The sequence below is a fragment of the Marmota monax genome, unplaced genomic scaffold (genome assembly GCF_021218885.2).
Source record: "Marmota monax isolate L192 unplaced genomic scaffold, Marmota_monax_Labrador192_F-V1.1 WCK01_AAM20220418_F8-fsc00038, whole genome shotgun sequence".
NCBI lineage: Eukaryota > Metazoa > Chordata > Mammalia > Rodentia > Sciuridae > Marmota > Marmota monax.
In genome coordinates this window covers 2,414,883-2,433,705 of record NW_026692498.1, presented here as the reverse complement: position 1 = coordinate 2,433,705, position 18,823 = coordinate 2,414,883, and the positions used below count along the sequence as shown (strand labels likewise).

The window sequence follows — 18,823 nt, the reverse complement described above, 5'->3', positions numbered from 1 at the left end:
TTCACGCTCCCGCACACAGAACTGGTGGTGGGCACGCCAGTGACCCCGACCTGATCACTACACATTGCCCCCCCCCCGGCATGGAAATGCCACTGGACCCCATCAACACCCATTATTACTGTGTGTCTATTAAAAAGAGCACGTGTGTGTGTGTGTGTGTGTGTGTGTGTGTGTAGACTAGTTCCTCCTCCAGCGGGTGGCCAGGTGGACAGACAAGCAGACCGTGCCTTTATCTGGGACCATGTAGGGGGGCCCACTCCAGATGGGTCTGCTCAGCCCCACACCCTGAACCCAACAAAGCTCGGGCCGTGGGGGCAGACTCCGAGGGCTAATCCCGCACCTGCCCCACCCCAGCCAGGACGTGAAGCCCCCCCAGGTAGGACCTGAGGACTCTCCCTGCAGGGTCCAGCAGCTCTTGCTTGCTGCTTCCCCGAGCTCAGGAATGCCACCGGGTAAAGGTCAGCACAGAGGGTGTCAGGAGGCCCAGCCCCCGGGGGCTGGAGTGACAGTGGCAGCCTAGGGGTGTGGAGGGGCAGCCAGAGCTAGGAGAAGGTGAGGAAGGACCTGGGTTCCTGGGCTGGATGTCTGGAGACCCTGCATGGAGCGCCGTCCACCCACACAGTCCCTCAGATCCTAGACACACTAAGATGGCGTCTGCTAACACCCCACAGGGCAGCCAGGCAGACGAGGGGCGGGGCGCCAGGGCCAGGGCCACTGATAACGAAGATGGCATTACCTGCTGGGGCAGCCTGGAAGGCTTCTTGCAGGAGGTGGCCCGTGCTGAGCTGTGGCAGTAGCCCGGGGCAGCAGGGCTTCAGGGCACAGGAAGCAGCCAGGTCAAAGGTGCCTGGGAGTGGCCTCCCCACCCCCAGGACGGGCACTGAGGTGGGTTCCCCAGCCGTGGCTGAGGAAAGTACTGGTCTCGGTCCACCTCCCACTCAGTAGCAGCTTCCCCTTGCCCGGGGGCTTTCTCTCCTCTCCTTCCAGCACAGGGCAGCCCCCTTTCCTCACACAGCTAAAGGGTAGATGTTGTGACCCCCACCAACCCAAGATGGAAGAGGGGCTCGGAGGAGGCATGAGGCCCTGGCTGCTGAGTCCAAGGCCCTGTCCAGGCAGCCTTGGACACACATAGCTGTGTGGCCTTGGACAGGTAGCCTGCCCTCGCGGAGCCCAGGGTTCCCAGCTGCACACGGCCAAGGGCCTACTAGGCAGACAGTGGACCCTCTTCCTGACTTCAGCATTGCTATGCCCCTCCATCCTTCCCCAAGTCCCCTGGATAGAGCCCAGAGGTCCCCTACCCTGGTCAGCACCCACACAGAGCCCAGAAAAGGGGCCAGGTTGGGCAGGGCAGCAGGAGACAAACAAACACAGAGGCCAAGGCCTCTCACGTGCTCAGAAGCACATGGAGAGTCAGGCCCAGGTCACGTGGTCACTCCGCCGACAGCAGAGCAGCCACAATCTCCTGCTACTGTCATCCACCCGGCAGTCCTGCCCCAGCGCTGGGCTTCCTCATGCTCAGCGGCCACTGGAGAGGAACGAGCGTCCACCAGGAGAAGGTGTGGACACCAACATCTCCCCTCCATGCCCACAGGGGCCCTGCACAGAGCATCACGGGAGCCGGGGGGCCAGGGTCACCCATGGGCCACCTACCCCACACATTTGGGCTGCAAGGCACCTGTGGGGCCCCTCCTCTACAGGCCCAGCCCAGGCCAGCCTCCTACATAGCACCCCTGCTCCACGGTGCTTCCCCAGCACCCAAGCCAAACCCCAGGCCTCAGTCTGAGCAGCCCACGTGGCGGCATGTGGGCCTCAGACCCTGTCAGAAGCCGAGGCTGGGCGCAACACGCTTCCAGAAGCTTCCTCGGCACACCTCCGAGGGAGCAGCGCGGAGCCTCCTCGCACACTGGCCACACAGCCACGGCCCCTTCCAGGCCTGGAACATCCTCCCTGGAGACCACCATCCTTGGCAGCCGTTGCCCACCTCTGGCACCTGCGGCCCAGTCCTCCAGCCCAACATTCTTGATGGCGGACGGGGAATTAGATCATGGGAAAATGTGCAGAAGCCGACAGCTGGCTGGGAATGTCCGGGCTGCAGGGCCCTGGGCGCCTCTGGGTCCACTTCTCCACTGAGAGGGCTGGGTGGAGGGGAGGCAGGGGTCCTGCCTGGGCCAGGTTGGGAGCGGGCTGGCAGGTGCCAGAGGCCAGAGCCCCCTCGGCAGCCTGGCTGCTCAGCAAGGGCAGGGCAGGCCAGCAGCAGCCCTGGCCCAGAAGCTGGCGAGGAAGGCGACTCGGGCGCCCTGACCTGCAGGCCTCCAAGCAGCGCCATTCAGGGACTGCTGTGCTCTGAGGAGACCTGACCACACCCGCAAGGGTGCTTCACCAGAAGAGCCAACTCAGGAGCTGGCCTTTGTGCCAGCAGCAGGACACCGGGCCCCTTGAGACCTGAAAGCATCGTCTGTGGGCGAGCATAGTCACCTTGCCTGGCCTCGGCGGGTCCCACCACCACTTAGCTTGACACAGCCTGCTTCCAGCCCTGGAGCCCTGCTCCACCCAGGCAGCCCTGCAAGGATGCGGGACCCCAGGCATCCTCCTGACCCCAGGCCTCTGTGCAGGCTGGGGAGACCCTTCTGCAGGGGGCTTCAAGTTCTTCCTCCACCTGGACTGCCCCCCAATCCCTCCCAGGCCTGGCACAGAAGATGCCTGTGGTCCTCTGACCGTGGTCAGGCCAGGCAGAGGCGCTCAGTGCTCGGGCAACAGCGCCTCCAGAAACATGGGGCTGGTTCTGCAGCAGGGGTCTGCTGAGGGGTCTCTGGACTGCCAGGGCCCCAGAGGAGGCAGCACAGGGAGAAACCCCAAAAGGAAATCAGTTTTACCTGGAATCCAGGGCTGAGGAACAGGTGGCAGGGTTTGAAGGGGACAGAGGGAGACAGACTTGCCCACCCAGAGAGCCCCTTCCCCCTGAGCCCAACCCACAGGTCAGCTGGCCACCCTCCACCTGCCCAGCTCCACTCCCAGGTCTGCAGGGTGGCTTCTCTGGGCCACAGTCAGGGTGAGATGGCTCCTGCTCTTGGCCAAGCAGCCAGACCAGCCCAATAAACCACCAGGCCCAGCTGCAAGTTCCATCAATGATTAACACATGCTGTGAGGTGCTGCCAAAAGACACCAGAAGGTTCTTGGGAACCCGGGAGAGCCAGGGATGTGGGAGAGTGGGGACAGGAGTGCCGAGCCAGCCCAGTTTGGGTTCGAGTACAGGGAAGGGGAAAGGTTCCTCTCTGTGCCTCTTCCCCAAATCCCTCAGTCACAACCAGGATTCCAAGTGGCCAGCAGCCAGACCCCGCCAAGGCCCATTGGAAAGATGGCTTGGGCCCACCTGGCCCCTGTGCCCTCAGCAGGGTGGGAGTTACCCCACAGTGGGGATGTAAAGGCCATGAAAGAGAACTGGGGTGATGGGGGACAGGAAGCCCAATAAAGCAAAGGGCAGTGCCCGGGTATGCGTCCTGCTCTCTGGCCAGCCAGGGAAGGCCAGAACGGACACAGGAAGGGCTGCTCTCCTTGGGCCGGAGCAGGGGTTCCCCAAGGAGGGGACAGGATGTCCGGGCCTGCTTCCCCAGCTGCACAAGGTAACGCATGTCCAGGCCTGCAGGACGCCAGTCCCTACCTTGTCCCCCTCCCCACATAGGACCCAGCCCTCTGGGTTAGTCTATCCTCCTTGGGCCCAGAAACCAAATCTCTCATGATTCCCAGTCCGCCTTACCAAGGACAGAGCCTGCTCTCGTCCCCGAACCATCTGTGACTTCATACAGCAACTCCGGGCCAGCCGGGCACTGACTACACGGTTCCTGAGGCTGCAGCCAGGCTCCAGCCCCCACGGGATCCCAGCTCCTGGCCAGGCCTTCCCCAAGCAGAATGGACAATCCGAGGGCCCCGCCTACCTCTTGGAGACTCTGGGGGTGAGGGAACCCCTTCTCGGGTCCCAGGCAAGCCACATGCTCTGCCCAGCCAGGGTCCACCTGCAGCCCTTCCCCAAGATGGTGGAGGTTGTTCATGACAACCCCTCAGAGCCAGCCACACCTCTCACAGGACCAGGGGCCTGCAGCTGGAAAAGGCTGACCACTGCCCCTCCACTACCTCACACGAGCATCCCTTTCCCCCACCCTCCACATCACAGGACCTGCCGCTGCCCTGCCTCCGGGAGACTGGGCGAAGGCAGACTCCGCTGAGCAAACTTCCGAGGCTGAACAATCCTAATCAGGAAGAAAACGCAGTGTAAGCAGAGACTTCCTCTGGGGCATGGCGAGCCCTTTTCCTCTGCCCCGCGCTGCAGCTGGAGCACAGGTGATGCTCACCCCTGGCCTGCACCCTGGCGTGCCATCCGGTGACTGCCTGGAGGCACCGTGCCTTGGCAGGTGAGGCTCCTGGACCAAGAGCTAACAGCGAAGGTCTTCTCCAGCATCTGCTTGGGGTCCACACTCTCTCCCCCACCCTCAGCATCACACGTAGTTTGGGGTCCGGTGAGGGAGTGAAGGGAGGCAGGCAGTCCGTCCACACACACAGCATGCCCACCAGCCTGCTATTTCTAGAACATTTTCACAGCAGGGCTGGACTCAGGTGGGGTCCCTTAGGGTCACTGCACACAAATGTTCCCCAAATCCCCAGATGCTGTAGCTACTGCTGCCGCAGAGCCTCCACCTCCCCCAGAGCTGCATGGCCCTGGCTCCCATGCCCTGAGACCTGTCCTTCCTGCTGTGGAAGTCCCACTTCTCTTCACAAGCAGGATGGCTACCTGAGCCAGCTCCTGCTACAACCTGGGGCCCGGCGACAAGTACAGTGGGGGTGAACAGGTCCCTGGGCACCTCCCAGGCCCAGCCCAGGCAGCAGAACTAAGCACACTCCACCCGTGGGAGGCCACCAGAAGGCCACCCCAGGCAGCCCTAAAGGAGCCCCACAGCAATCAGTGAGGGGACATCTGAGCAGACTCACAGGCCAGAGGTTGGCAAGACACCAAGAAGCCACTGGCTGGGCAGCCAGGAAGTAGCACCACAGGACGGCAGGGGAGGCAGCAAGGAGAGCAGCCTGACCCTTCTGGGAGGTAACTTCCTGTGCCCCTGTCCTTGAGAAATCAAGTGCCAAGCCTGAGCCCCGCCCACAGGAGTGGGAACCACCTGGGAGCAGCAAGGGCCAGGTGCTGCTGCCAGCCCTCTTCCTCGGGGAGCACAGCCTCCTTTGATGGATGCCTGAAAACCGGCCCCTCTGCACCCTCCCAGGTTTTATGAGCTTAGGTTTATGAGGACCCGTGGGTACTCTGCAGCCCGGGGGGAAGGCCTGTGCACCTGCCGACCAGACTGAGACCCACCTGGGCCTCCAAGGTCTGAGCATCGGGACCTCCTCTCCTGGGGGCTCCAGAGGCTCCTCTCCCTGCCAACCCAAGGGAATTCTCTTGCTGCACCCAAGGGTGAGCGCTCCTTCTCTTCCCAGAGTATTTCCACTGGACAGCCCTCCAGGGAGGAGCGAGCAACTTCTGGTCTGGGGCACCCATCCCCACGCCCGAGGGCAGGGCCTTGAGAAGTCCCCCCTTGCCCAGCAATGTCCCTGAACTTCATGGGACCTGAAACAAACTTGTTAACACCTCCCTCCCCTCGCGGCTGCCCGGGGTCAAGGCTGGGGGGGGGGGTCCAGCCCGCAGCAGGGAGGCAGAGACCACGCTCCTCTCCTGCCAGCCCCTCCGCAGGTGTCCCGGGGCGACTCGGCGGTACTCACACAGCGAAGTGGTAGACGAAGCACTTCCAGCCCGTGGGGCGCTCGAGGAAGTTGTAGACGCGGCCCTGGACGTGGGTGCGCGCGAGCAGCGGGCGGCGCGCGCTGTAGATGGAGACCCGCGGGTCGAGGCTCACGGGCGGCCGCGGGCCGAGGTCGGCGACGACCGGGGGCGCCGAGGGCGCGGCGGGGGTCGTGGGGGACGCTGGCCCCAGGACGCCCGAAGGCGTGACGGGAGCATAGAGCGTGCCGCCCGTCGGGCCGCCCTCTGCCAGCTCCAGGGAGAAGGGGCACTTCTTGGCCAGGCCCGCGCTGCCCCGCCGGGCGCCCAGCAGGCGGCCCCAGCCCCCGCGCTTCCTCTCAGTCCTGGGCGGGGAGGAGGCCGCGGCCATAGCGAGGCAGGGCCCCGGGGGCTGCACGGTAGCTGCAGCGAAGGCGGGCGCCTGGGCACACTGTCGGCCAGCGGCCGAGGCTGCCAGCCCTGCCACCGGGGCCGCTGCCCGCCCCGCCCGGGGGTGGGGCGGGGCCGGAGTGGGCGGGAGCCTCAGGCCGTCCCGGGGGACCTCAGGCCCCGCCCCTCTCGAGCACCCGCCCCCGACCGCCCCGCGTGCTCGGAAAGCTGCGGGTGCCCACCTGTTCTCCTCTCTCCCTTCCGGGCGCACCCGCTGAACCCGGTTCTCGCCCACGTGTTTGCACCCAGCTCCTCATTCCCGCCGGTCTCAGGCGGTCCCCAGCCAAGCCGGGAGGATAGCCCCGGAGCCAGCAGGTGCCGCCACCGCGAACTGAGCTCCCAAGGCCGGTTAGGATGCAGGCACCCGTTTTCCCGCTCTCTGAGCCTTTCCGGGGAGGCAAAGAGTACAGAGGGGCGTCCTGAGGCGCACGGGGGTGAGGAGGTGTTGGCCTCTGGGGGCCCAGATACACATAGTGCCCCACCCAGGCACTGGGGAGGTGAGAAAGAACTCTCAGCAGACGGTCCGCGACAGCGCCTTGGAAGCCTGGGGGTGTGGGCTGACCCAGGTTTGACTGCTGGGCACAGGTGGGGCTGGCTGCCTGGGCAGGTCAGGGAGAAATATCTGCGCCACCCCAGGGACTTGTAGAATGGCTCCTTGTCCTCTGGCTCTCCTCGCTCTCCTTGCTCCTGAACCTGGGTTGACAGGCACTTGGTTCCCAGGGTGGAGGGGTGTGGTGGCAAGGTCGGCACTTGGGGCCCCAGGCCTGCGCTGGACCGAGTTCTCCCACGTTGGCAGCCCCTCCCCCTCTCGGGAGGAGCACGGAGCGCACGCAGCTGTGACTCCCTGCAGCCAGGGGACGGCGGCAAGATGCCTGCAGGTGTTCACTGAGCGCCAGGGCTCTCAGCCCTGTGGTGGGGATCGGAGGTCAGCTCTAGACTGGGGCCCAGTACTGTTTGCTGAGAGAAGTCCCGGCAGGTTGGGGGGGCAGGTGTTGGGAGACTGAGGGGACCAACAGGCTAGGGGGATGTCCCCCTTGCCACCTGAATACAAAATGGGCAGGGAAGGAGCCGACGGCGGCTGCCAGCAGGCATTCTGTAACTTTCTGGGTGAAGGCACACCGAAGTGACCAGCGCCTGTGTCTCGGGTCAGGGGGAAGACCAGTGTTTAATCAGCATGTTGGAGAGAGCCAGGAGACACAGCCCCTCTCACACCATGCCCGAGAATAACTTCCAGATGGATCCTAGGCTTTCAAGGAAAAGTCAAGTGAAACTGCGTGTTCTGTAAGAAGGGACAGGGGCCGGGAGAGCATTCCCAACTACGGCGTAGGCTCTAGAGGCCATAGTCAAGGAAAAGAAGACCGCCCTTGGCAAAGTGAAAGGGGTGAGTGGCAAACGGGAGGGAGTATTTGCGATTCCCATCACAGGCAAAGGATCAATCACTGATACATAAAGAACACCTGAAACGGGACAGCAAAGGGACAGTCCTGGGGAACAGCGCACAGGAAGAGAGATGGGGCCTGTGCCTCTGTAAAGGAACGTGCCGCCTCACTCCTAAGGAGCAAAATGCAGATATGAAGTACACTCTGAGACCATTGCTTGCTATCTGATTGGCGAAAATCCAGACGTTTGATGTCATGCTCTCGGGAGAAGCCAGGTGGCAGGTGCTTTCCCAGTCACCCATGGGGAGGAAATTCTGACAATATTAGCAAAAGTACATGTACTCTTTCACCCGAAAGTCACGCTGCTAGAAACTAACCCAAAGACTCACCAGAGAATGGTACAGATGTGAGGCTTTGCCTCACTCCACCATTTATGCCAGCAAAACCCAGTGCCCTTGGATCGGTGGAATTCTGCTACGGTACAGCCGCACACCGCAGCGTGGTGGTCGAGAGTCCCCCCAGATGCCAGAGGCCAAAGCAACACCAAGAATATGCTGCTAGTAATAAGCTGGCACAGTCAGTCATCCCTCAGAATCCACAGGGGACTGGTCTCAGGACACCCTCCCATGTCGAAAACCCTGGATGCTCAAGTCCTCATATGAAACAGTGTGGCACTGGCCCAAGGCCACGTCAATCCCCTCTAGGCTCCTTGTAATACCGAACACGGCAGAAATGTACTTAACTAGTCGTTGCTCTGTACTGTTTAGGGGGATTATGACAAGAAAAAGTCCGTACATGTTCAGTACAGGCAGTTTGCTTCTCAAATATTTGCCAACTGGGGTTGGTTGGACTTGTGGATGCAGAACCTGCAGGTGTGGAGGGCAGACTGTCTTGTTACTTTGAAATCATACATACGTACGTCGGTTACCACTGGAAATGTTAGAGTCGGTTCCTTGGCTATTTTGTCTTAAAATGGTTTCCCCATGAGTCCAGTTTCTACTTTTAAAAGGGTCTGATCAGCAGCAGGGCAATTTGAACATCAAAAAGAATCATGAATTAAAATAAGGTCAGATATCTTAAAAACTTACATAAGAAGACTGAAAACTTCTTGGCAAGTGGCCGGGCTCATTGTCCTGAGAACCAGCAAGAAGGGGCCAGGGCCAAGCATGTCCACCTCCTCTGTTCGAACCTCAGAGACGAGCGCTGGAGGATTTGCTGGCGGCAGTATGTGATATGGGAACATTGCTTCAAAATAATTGCAGGAGGGGTGGGGTGGAGGAGGTCGCAGGACCGCCTCTGGAGTGGGGTGAAGCCGGTGGTGCATGCTGCCGTCACGCTGGCCTCTTGGCATACATTGCCACCTGAGCCCTTGGGAAGGCCCTCCTCAGTGCCCAGGGCTGTCTCGGGCCTGGTGGAGGAGCACAGGAGGGCTCTTGGGGAGGCCCCAAGCTGTGTTGGAGCCTGACTGTGGGCTGCTGAGCAGGACAGGGGCTGGGGAGGGCCATGGGGCCCGGTGGGGACAGGCTAAGAGCAGGGAACAGGCAAAGGGCTGGGCCAGGCCAGGCTGGGGTGATACTGATGACCAGGGAGTGAGGTCCAGGCCAGTGCAGCAGGAAAGGCCTGTCTGCTGGTGAGTGGCAGCGCCTGACCCAGCCCAGGGCCACTCTGCACTGGCTAGGGTGTGAGGAGTGGCCCCACAGGGGGCCCATCAGCCAAGGAGAGAGGAACCTTGAGAGTGGGGAGTGAGTGGTTATCCTGAGGCCATGAGGGGCCTGGAGCTCTGGACATGGGCAGGACCCTGGGGTGCCCCACCAGCTGCGCCTGCTCCCTCCAGGTGCCACTGTCTTGAAAGCCCTTCTCCCCACCCACAGCCCTTCCAGCCCCCTGGGTACACATGTGCCCCTGGGCATCCTGAGCACAGAGGCTCAGATCTGGGCTGAGCACCCTCTCCCTGCCTCTGGCCTGCAGGCTGTCTCAAGGTCTTGGAACATTCTGGAAACAGGGTGGCCCCCTCCCACTAGCATGCTTTCCAAGGGCTCTTTTCCAGCATCCCTCAGGGTCAGAGGGCATCAGTGGGAGGAGCCTCCCAGGTCATCGACAGGAAAGGAGAAACAGGCTGGTGAAGGGAGGGCACGGCTGCCAGGGGCCAGTGTCTGCTGGCCAAGAAGGGCCACCAAGGTTAGTGGCCAGCACCTCCTTCAGCTTGATTCCATGCACTCATTCACTCATTCACTCACTCCCCAAGTCCTCATTGAGCACCACTGTATGCCTGGCACTGTTCAACAAGCAGCCTACAGAGCCCTGCACAAGGCCACCACGCAGGGGTACACAGAGTAGGGAAGACTGAGGGCCAGGGGCCAGGGAGCAGACCTTGGGGGTGACTGGGGCGCCCAGAGGGGCCCTCAGCTCATCTGGGAGAGATTCACTATCAAAGGACTCTGCATACAGCAGGTGCTCAGTACAGAATGGCTGAATGGCAAGGGAGATGGAGGGATAGATGCCACTGCCCTACATTCCTCAAGCTGATGTCTCTCCAAAGAGGGCTGGCAGGTGTCCCTATGGATGGGATGCCCCAACAACAGGGCCAGGGCCACTGTCCCCTCCTTGCACCCACAGGCAGCTCCAGGTGCCTCCTCGCCTTACCTGAGCCCCAGCCACCCTCCCCAAGTGTAATAAAGACCCGGTGGGGGCTGGGGTTGTGGCTCAGTGGTACAGCGCTTGCATCGCATGCATGAGGCTCTGGGTTCGATCCTCAGGACCACATAAAAATAAATAAATAAAAGTGAAGATATTGTGTTCATCTACAACTAAAAAAAAAATTCAAAAAAAAAAGACCCGGTCAGCTCGGCCTGCCCTTTTCCAGCAGGCCTGGGGAGGGGCCTAGGGCAGTCACCGGGGGCTCTGTGAACAGTTCCAGGCAGGCCCAGAGGGGCTGTTGCCAGTGAGGCCCAGAATTTGTATTTTTGGTGAGTTCCATCTGTTCCCAAATGTGGGTGTCACCGCAGGACAGAGGTCCAGGGCCTGTCACCCAGAGTCCTTTGTCCCTGACTTGTGTTGTCTGGTGACACCCCACTAAGGGTGCTGGCACCCACATACCCTGCGTGGGGGGTGAGAGCTGGGCGGGCAACCGACGCACGCTGCACCATGGAGGGGCCCTGGCATCTGTGGGCCAGGGACCCTCCCCAGGCACCTTTCTCACCCAGAAACCCAGACATCCTCCCGTCTCAGCTCTTTAAGGAGAGATCCAGGCCTGGCAAAGAGGGAGGGCGCTAAGGGCAGGGGGGCCCACCCCGTCTGTCGTCCCACCAGACCCCTCACGGCCTCTGTGCACCCCGCCCTCTCTTCTAAGACGTCACTCTGGGAAACAGACGGGAAGACAGGGCTGTGTGTGCAGGGTGTGCAGGTGTGAGTACAGGTGCGAAGGAGTCCTTTCGTGAATGAGGGGGGCATGGGGACTCTCCTGTCCCTGCTCAGGAGAAAGGCAGCCCCAAGAGGAGAGAGCAGCGGCAGAGCAGGCCGCCACCCTGAAGGGACCTAGCTGCACCCGACTGGCCCGCCCGTGGCCTCCGGGCCCTGCAGAATCACACACCCACACTCTCCCCTCCAGGACCCAGAGCCCAGGTGAGGGGGAATCTGCTCCCCTGTGTTTACTTTGGTTTGAGGCTGTCGCCTGACCTCACCCGACTCCTGATGACACCACGCTCCCTGCTCCCCCACTCACAGTCACCTCCGGGGGTGGCCTATCTGATGGAAAGGCCTTCTGGACCTGGCTCTGGGGCCCGGAGTCAGTTCTCCAAAGTGAAGGAAGGACATATAAGCTTGGGGCCCATGGCTCCTGCCCTGGGGTCAGCTTCAACACACCTTCAGAGGCCCCCTCCACTGACCCTCCTTCCACCGGTCACTGAGCCTGGCCCTCCCCTCCAACTGGGTCTGTAGGTGCCTTCCCCACCCCTGGCAGGGCCCTGGCCAGGACAGCCCATGGCCCAGCACCCTCAGTAGGTCCCCCAGACACCACTGCAGTCCAGGCACCTGCGAGGCCACCCAGCCTCTAGTGCAGCTGTTCCTGGCCACTCAGAGTGGAGAGTGAGACCCAGGGTGGGTGACCTGTCCCGGATCCTCCAGGCCATGGTGGGACGTCCCCAGTCGGGGCCCTTGTCTCCCAGCACTGGGCTGCCAGGGCTTGCCCTCTAGCAGGCCACAGCACAGGGACAGCCGGCAGTGGCCCCAGCTGGGAACGGGCTTCAGGCGGCAGGTGAGCAGGCCAACCCAGGACGGTGGGGCGGGAGGAGGGTGAAGAGAGAGCAGACTCAGGCCGTGACAGGGAGGAGGTGACTCAGCTAGCCTGTGGTCCTTATTGTGTGCCTACTGAATTCCTGGCCTTGCTGGTTCCAGTGTGGGAGAGGCCCCCGGTCTCCGGAGACAGTGACCTTGTCTGTGAGATACACGGACGGGGAGAAACGGCCTGGAACCTCACCCGCCTCATGAGGGCTTGGGCCAACCCCAACCCCCATCTGCACCCAGGGCCTCTGAGACGCGGCCTCTGCCGTGGGGCATCATGAGACCAGGAGCTGACTCATCCGTCTTGGGGAGTCCAGCGGCTGAGAAGTGAGTGCGTGCTGAGTGGATGGCTGGAGAGGGAAGTGGATGGGTGAGTGGTGGCTGTGTGGATGGTCGGACAGGTGGGTGAGTGAGTGGATGGTGACGGGCGGCTATTCAGAGAGGTGCAAGGTATTATGGGTGGATGAGCCGGTGGACAGCAGGTGGCTAACTGGCTGCCTGCCTGGGGATACTTGGGTAGGCAGATGCCTGGATGAGTGGGTATTTGGATGGATGAATGAGTGGTGGGTGGATGGGGAGGTGTATAGGAGGCTGGATGGGTGGGTAGGTGGGTGGGTGGATGAGTGCATGGATGATGGTGGGTGGGTGGATGGATGGACCAATAAATGGACGGATGGTGACAGATGTGGAGACAGAAGCATGCATGGGTGGTGAATGGATGGATGGACGGATGGGGATGGTGGGTGGACAGGGATGTGGATGAGCAGGTGAGTAGATGGGTGGCTGGCTGGGGGTGCTTCAGTAGATGGAAGGATGAGTGGGTGGGGGTGGGGTGGGGAGGTATGTAGGAGGATGGAGGGATGAGTGAGTGGATGGGTGGGTAGAAGGACGATGGTGGGTGGGTAGATGAGTACATGGGTGGGTGGGTGAATGGATGGATGGATGGATGGGTGGGTGGGTGGTGATTCATGGATAAATATACACGTGGATGGGTGTGAGTGGAAGCCAGGTGGATGGTGGTGGTTTTATAGTCAGACGTAAGGATGAAGGAATGAGTGGATGGGTGCATGGGTGGATGAATGGACGGGTGGGTAGTTGGATGGATGAACAGATTAATGTTGAGTGGGATATACAGACGTTGCTGGGTGGGCAGGTGGGTGGGTACATGGAAGGAGGGAGGGATGGGATGAAGGGATAGAGGAATGAATGGGTGAGTGGTTGGACAGAGGATGGGTGGATCAGGACGAGTGGGTACCTAAAACATGGACAGGTGGTTTGTGGTGGGTGGACCAGTAGGTGGGCGAATGATGGACACTGGATGGCTGGAGTGGGAGAGTAGGCCCATGTATGGTGTGGATTGTGACAAGTAGGTGAGGGGTGGACAGAGGGACCCGTGGGTGGACCGTCCTTCCTTGTTATTTGTAGAGTAACCTTTGCATGAGGCTCTCCTCGACCAGCTTGTCTGAACACGACCCCCGACCTCTTGTTCTCTGTTTCTCTTTCCCACCGTCATTTGGTCTTTCCTTCATCTCCCCGAGGCCCATGTCTTCCCGGCCACCTGGCCCAGGATCTGGCACTTAGCAGTCGAGTCGCTCAGACAACCTGTGAGGGGGCGAGGGAGCTCCGGCTGGTCAGAGCCTGGTGCAGTGGTGGTGCTCCCTCAGCCTGCACCCACAGGCCCCGTGCCCGAGCGCAGCACATTAGGACACGCACATGTGCGCTCACACCAACGCTGCAGTGTCCACACAGACTGACCTGCTCTCACTCACAGCATGCCCAGGGACAGACACGTGCTGTGTGTGACACACACAGCGCACACTCACGCACACACTGTCCACACACATAGTCCACACACACACACACAGTCCACACTCACGCACACACTGTCCACACACACACACAGTCTACAGACACTCACACTGTCCACACTCATGCACACACACAGTCCACACATAGTCCATACACACACTGTCCACAGACACACACACACACTGTCCACTCACATAAACACACACACACACTATCCACACACACAGACACACAGCCTGTGTCCACACACACTGTCCACATACACAAGGGCCGCACACACCGGGTGTCCACACTGACACACAGACGTGCGGGCACTTGCTCTCATGCTTCCCCGTGGCCTGGCCTGTCCCCCGGGTGCCATCTGTCCTCAGCAGGTCCAGGGCACTGTCCTTGGCACGTCTACCTATGGGTGCGCATCATCACTGTGTCCGCTTACTGATGGGACCTGAATCCCAGTCACTGAAGGTCACACTGCAGCCCCAGCTCTGCATGGGCACACCAGGGGACTCACACACAGGCACAAACAGGCAGAGTGGACACACGGCACCCACATCAGATGGGTCCCCCAGGCCCCGGGGCCCAGGCGGCTGCTCGGCCCTCCCCCAGCCAGCCCTGCTCCGGTGGCCAGAGTTGGCCGGTGCCTCCTGTGCTGCCTAGAGCAGGCCTGTTTCCCCCGAGTGGCCGCCAAGCCCAGTGCACACGAGCTCCGGAGCGCAGGGCGAGATGGCAGGCCTGGAAGGTGGGAGCCTTGAGGCCTGGCTAAGCTTAGGCTGGTCACGCAGCCTACCTGGCCTCTGTCCCCACCTGCAGGACAGGAGCAAGTTCGCCCCTCCAGGGCTGATGGTCCAAGGAGGGTAGCAGGCACAGGTGGCCACTGCAGGTGCTGCCAGGGGATCCCCTGCCTTCCTGGTCCTCCTCCCAGGGCAGGGCCACAGTCGAGGCTCCAGCCTGCTGGACTCCCATCCTGGCCTGGGACGAGCCTGCGGGGTTGCTTCAGGGAGAACCGCCTGTCGTGAGGGACGAGGACGCACGTGGACGCACGTGGACGGCGGCGAGAACAGCCGCGGGAAGGAGGGGCCCAGGCCTCCTGGGGTGGGGGCAGCAAGGAGCAGCGTCTTCCTGGGGCAGTCGGGGGCTGGTGGCTGGGCAGCCTCCGAGTGGATGACACTTTGGTGGGGGGTAGCAGACGTGTCCTCGCAGGACCTCTCTGAGCTCCCGGCCTCCACTCCTGGGTGTACAGGGCTGGTCAGAAACCTTGGGCAGTAGCTCCACCCTGCAGAGCTGTGGCCCTGCTGTCCCTGACCAGTGGTGGTCAGCCGTGAGGTGTTGGGCAGGACTCTCCTCTGCATCCCTTCTTGCTTGGAGGGCCACAGGCCACCTGCCTCCCTCCCACTGAGGCTGAACTCCTCCGTGTGGTCCCCAGGGAGGCCGGGGCCCTTCCTGGGAGGAACACTGTGTGGTGGACCTGTCAAGGGGCTTCCTGTGGGGACAGGAGGGAGCCAGACCAGGCCCAAGGGCCCCCAGGGGGGTGCTCAGGCCACCGGGGGTTCCGGCCCTCCTGGGCCCCAGGGCTGACTTCTGAGCGTGGCTGCCGCCCGCGCAGGGCATGACAGGGGCAGGTGGGCCGCGCGGGCAGCTGGCCGGCACTAGGGGTCTGGAAGGGTCCTGCTCCTAGAGAAGGCCTGGTGGGGGTCAGGGCCAGGCCCTGCTGGAGCTCGCTCTATGGGTGTGGCCTCCCAAAAGGAAGTTCCCTCACGGGGCCTGTAACAAAGGAGGCCAGGTCACTGCAGGGCAGGCGGGCAGAGACTGCTCTGGTGGCCAGCTGGACGTCCTCCTGAGGGCACTTTGGCACCCTCTCCCCTTGGGGCAGTGCACAGCCCAGGGAGTGGGTGGGCAGCTGAGTCCCACCTCACCCCAGCGGCCCCCACGCGCACTCATCCAGCCACCCCATCACTGTTAACATGTGTCCTGTCCCGGCACATTCTGGGCTCAGGGGCAGCAAGTGCCCAGCGTCCACAGTCCCAAGAGGGAAGCAGATGCAGACAAGCAAATGAGGAAATGAAAGGTCATTTCAGATGCAAGGCACACGGAAAGACAGCACCGGGACCCGCGGGGGGACAGCTCCGGGGAGGCACCGGGATGGCGTGGGCAGGGAGGAGGGTCTTGGAGGAAGGACCAGCGGCTGAGACCCAGGGGGCAGGAAGGTGGGCAGGGCTCCAGGAAAGAGTGCTGGCGGCCAGGCAGGAGCAACAAAGTTCCACGACTTCTTTCAGAGTCATTGTCAGGGAGACAGGGAGTCACAGAGGGTTCTAGGCAGGAAGAAGCATGACCTGGTACTAGACTGGGATGTCCAGAGCGTGGCTGCTGCCATCCCTCAGGTCAGAGGGGGTCCAGAGGTGAAGGGCGGGGCAGGGTAGAGGAAGTGCTGGGGAGCCCTGCCTCCCACTCCCACAGTCACTCTTCGTACACCCCAGACACAGTGGGGCCAGGCTCCAGGCTGGCAGGGCGAGTGTGAGCTCAGGCTGGACTTCCAGCCTTGCCCAGGGCTGAGGTCAGGTCCTTCTTCACAGAACCTGGAGAAGGGCCTCTCCACTTGGGACCAGACCCTCAGGGTCTCAGCCCCATGGCTTTTGGGGTCCCTGCCTTGGAGTCCCATGTATCGGGAGCTAGTTCTGGGCCTCTGACCTGAGGCCCCTGCAGTGACTGGGGACATCCTCTTGGATCCTGGGCTCCAGCCATGCCGGGGACCAGGGGACATGCCCAGCCCTGCCCACAGGCGCCACTGTGGGAGTGACCTGAGCCCTCCTGCCCAGGACAAAGCCTGTGGGCCTCCGCCCGTGGTCCTGGGGCGCCCTCTGGTGGCTGCTGGTGGGTCAGACCGCTGTCCCCACCCACCTGGAGCTCGGGGCATGAGAGATGCCAGGAAGGGCCCTGGGGTCTCTGTGGGAAAGGGGCTCACAGGAGCCCCCTTCAGGCCCTCCCACTGTCACCCCAACTCCAGGAAGCTGGTCTGGGGATCCCCGCTCTACAGACAGGCTGAGGCCCAGCTGGTGAGGGAGCGAGAGGGCTACAGAGGGCAGGCTGGCCCACCGTCACCTCGCCCGGCCACCAGAGGCAGGGACCGTGCCCACACAGCACCCCCAGAGCAGCTGCCTGCTAGTGGATGCCACCGGTGCACCCAGGGCTTGTCTCGAGGCCTCCACAGGCCGCGGGGGGAAGGACGGTCCCTCTGCCGGCCTGTCCTTGGGACAGCTGCTCCTACGCCCAGTGGTGGCCCCAGGCCCTTGGCACCTCCCATTCTCACTTGCTGGGGAAATCAAGGTTGGTGGGAACTGAAGCAAGGGGCCTGTCCCACTTGGTGTCGGGTGTGGCCCTGGTGGACTTGGCCAGGCTGTGTGTCCCCAGGTAGGGCCCAGTGTCACCCCAGGTAGGCCTGCTGCAGGAATGACAGTGACAGCAGGCGACCTCTCAGCAGTGGGTGCGGAGGTGCCCTTGGGGTCTAGCCAATCAGACCTGAGGAAGGCTGGCCTCCACCATCGTTCACCAGCTTCCTGGGGCCGCATTGGCTGCCCGCGTGCCAGGTGTGGTGGGCGGGGAGGGTGAGGAGCCCAGGGGAAGGGCCTCAGGCACAGGCTGCGGGTGACGGTGACGCTCCACCACTCTGGCCAGCAGCGGGGGACAGCAGGCAGGTAGGCCCCACCCGCAGGCTCCTGAGGGCGCAGCCTGGGAAAGCCCCCTCCTGCCAAGGGTGGCCCGGGAGCGGGCCAGGCTGTGTGGCTGCAGCCGCCTCCCTGCTGCCTGCCTCGGGGCCCCTTTCTCTAGCAGGGACAGGACCCTTCTTCCTGGGCTGTGGGGTAGCAGGCCCACCTCAGTGAGGGCAGGGGCCGCCTGGCGATTGGAGGGTCTGGGTGGCGGGCGCCCCACAAATCGGAGACATGTCAGGGGATATCTGTGGCACTGGGGGGGCAGGAGGTGCTCAGAGGCCAGCAAAGGGCCACAGGGGAGGCTGGGCTGCCCCGTCAGGGAGACCAGGGTCCTTGCTGGAGGGACACGGGCACATCGCCCACCTGGTGCCCGCTGTATGCAGGACCTACAGCACATCTCTTGGGGCAGATTGCCCAGGAGTCCAGGGGAACTACAAAGTCGTGGCTGGGGGACAGAGTGGACTGGGACCTGGGCTCACACCCAGCTCTGCCCGGGCCGCCCCCTCCTGTGTCAGGGATGCATTCTGTTTGGGCTGTTTCAGTGCCAGACCCCAGCTGGCCTGGCCATCTGCCCTGCAAGGGTCCCAGCCTTCACTGCCAAGGCCAGGGGTCTGCACGGGTTCGCCTCTCGGGAGTTCTGGTCTCAGCATCCTGCGGGACCCTCAGTGGCCAGGTCCCCCACTCCTCCAGGAACATGCAGGGAGGGCCTGGGAGACCTGGACACCTGCTCATGCAAATCCCTGGCCATTTGCATGCCCCCCCTCTTGGTGGCCCCATTTGCCTGGGCTGGCACCAGTCCGAATGCCCCTCAGCCCTTGGGCTGGAAGCCAGTGTGGGGTGGTTGTCTGGGCCCTCGGGAAGGCCAGGGGTTCAGGGGCACCCCTCCTGTCCTGCAGCCAGGAAAGAGGTGGCAGGCTGTGGGACATGCTGAGGCCTGGGCCCATGACCTGTCCCCAATCCCTGGGTGCTGCTCCTGCAGTGGGAGGCATGCCGCACCCCAGGCCAACCAGCACCCAGGTGGGGCTAGCCTCGCGGGGAAGGAATTTCAGGGGTGAGGGAGCCCCACAGCAGCCCTCCTGTGGCAAGGCCACCTACCACCTTCCTCACCCGAGATCAAGGGGAGAGAAGAGTGGGACCCTTCCCTGGCCTGAAGTTCACAGGACAGCAGATGACGACACCCTTGTCATACCCCAGGCTGAGGGGCAGCACCAGGGCTAAGGCCTCTGATACCAAACCCTCCCCCAGCCCCCGCAACCCTGGGCCAAAGAGCATGTCCAGCTGCACCCTGCTGCAAAGCACACGTCCAGATGTGGCAAGGAATGGCCCTATACCCAAATAGTGGGGGGACACCAAGAAGGACCAGTGCCCACCCAGAACCTCAGGCCATGACAGCGTTTGGAAATAGGGTCTTTGCAGATGTGATTGAGGGAGGATGGGGACCCCACTCG

The 18,823-nt window shown here is 62.5% G+C and overlaps 1 protein-coding gene across 13 annotated transcripts in view; it reads right to left on the bottom strand.

The window, feature by feature from the left end:
• Window positions 1–6,258, bottom strand: part of Kcnq1 (potassium voltage-gated channel subfamily Q member 1) — a 285,308-nt gene extending 279,050 nt beyond the window's left edge. For 4 of the 13 annotated variants that reach the window (XM_046444871.2, XM_046444870.1, XM_046444865.1 and 1 more), the window contains exon 1: window positions 5,758–6,254. In XM_046444871.2, coding sequence (XP_046300827.1) covers window positions 5,758–6,146 — 389 coding nt within the window. In that variant the 5' untranslated portion in view covers window positions 6,147–6,254. Of the gene's footprint in view, window positions 1–5,757 lie in introns of all 13 variants that reach the window. The other 9 variants (XM_046444875.2, XM_046444876.2, XM_046444874.1 and 6 more) reach the window with 5 other exon arrangements.
• Between the last annotated feature and the right edge of the window lie 12,565 nt (window positions 6,259–18,823).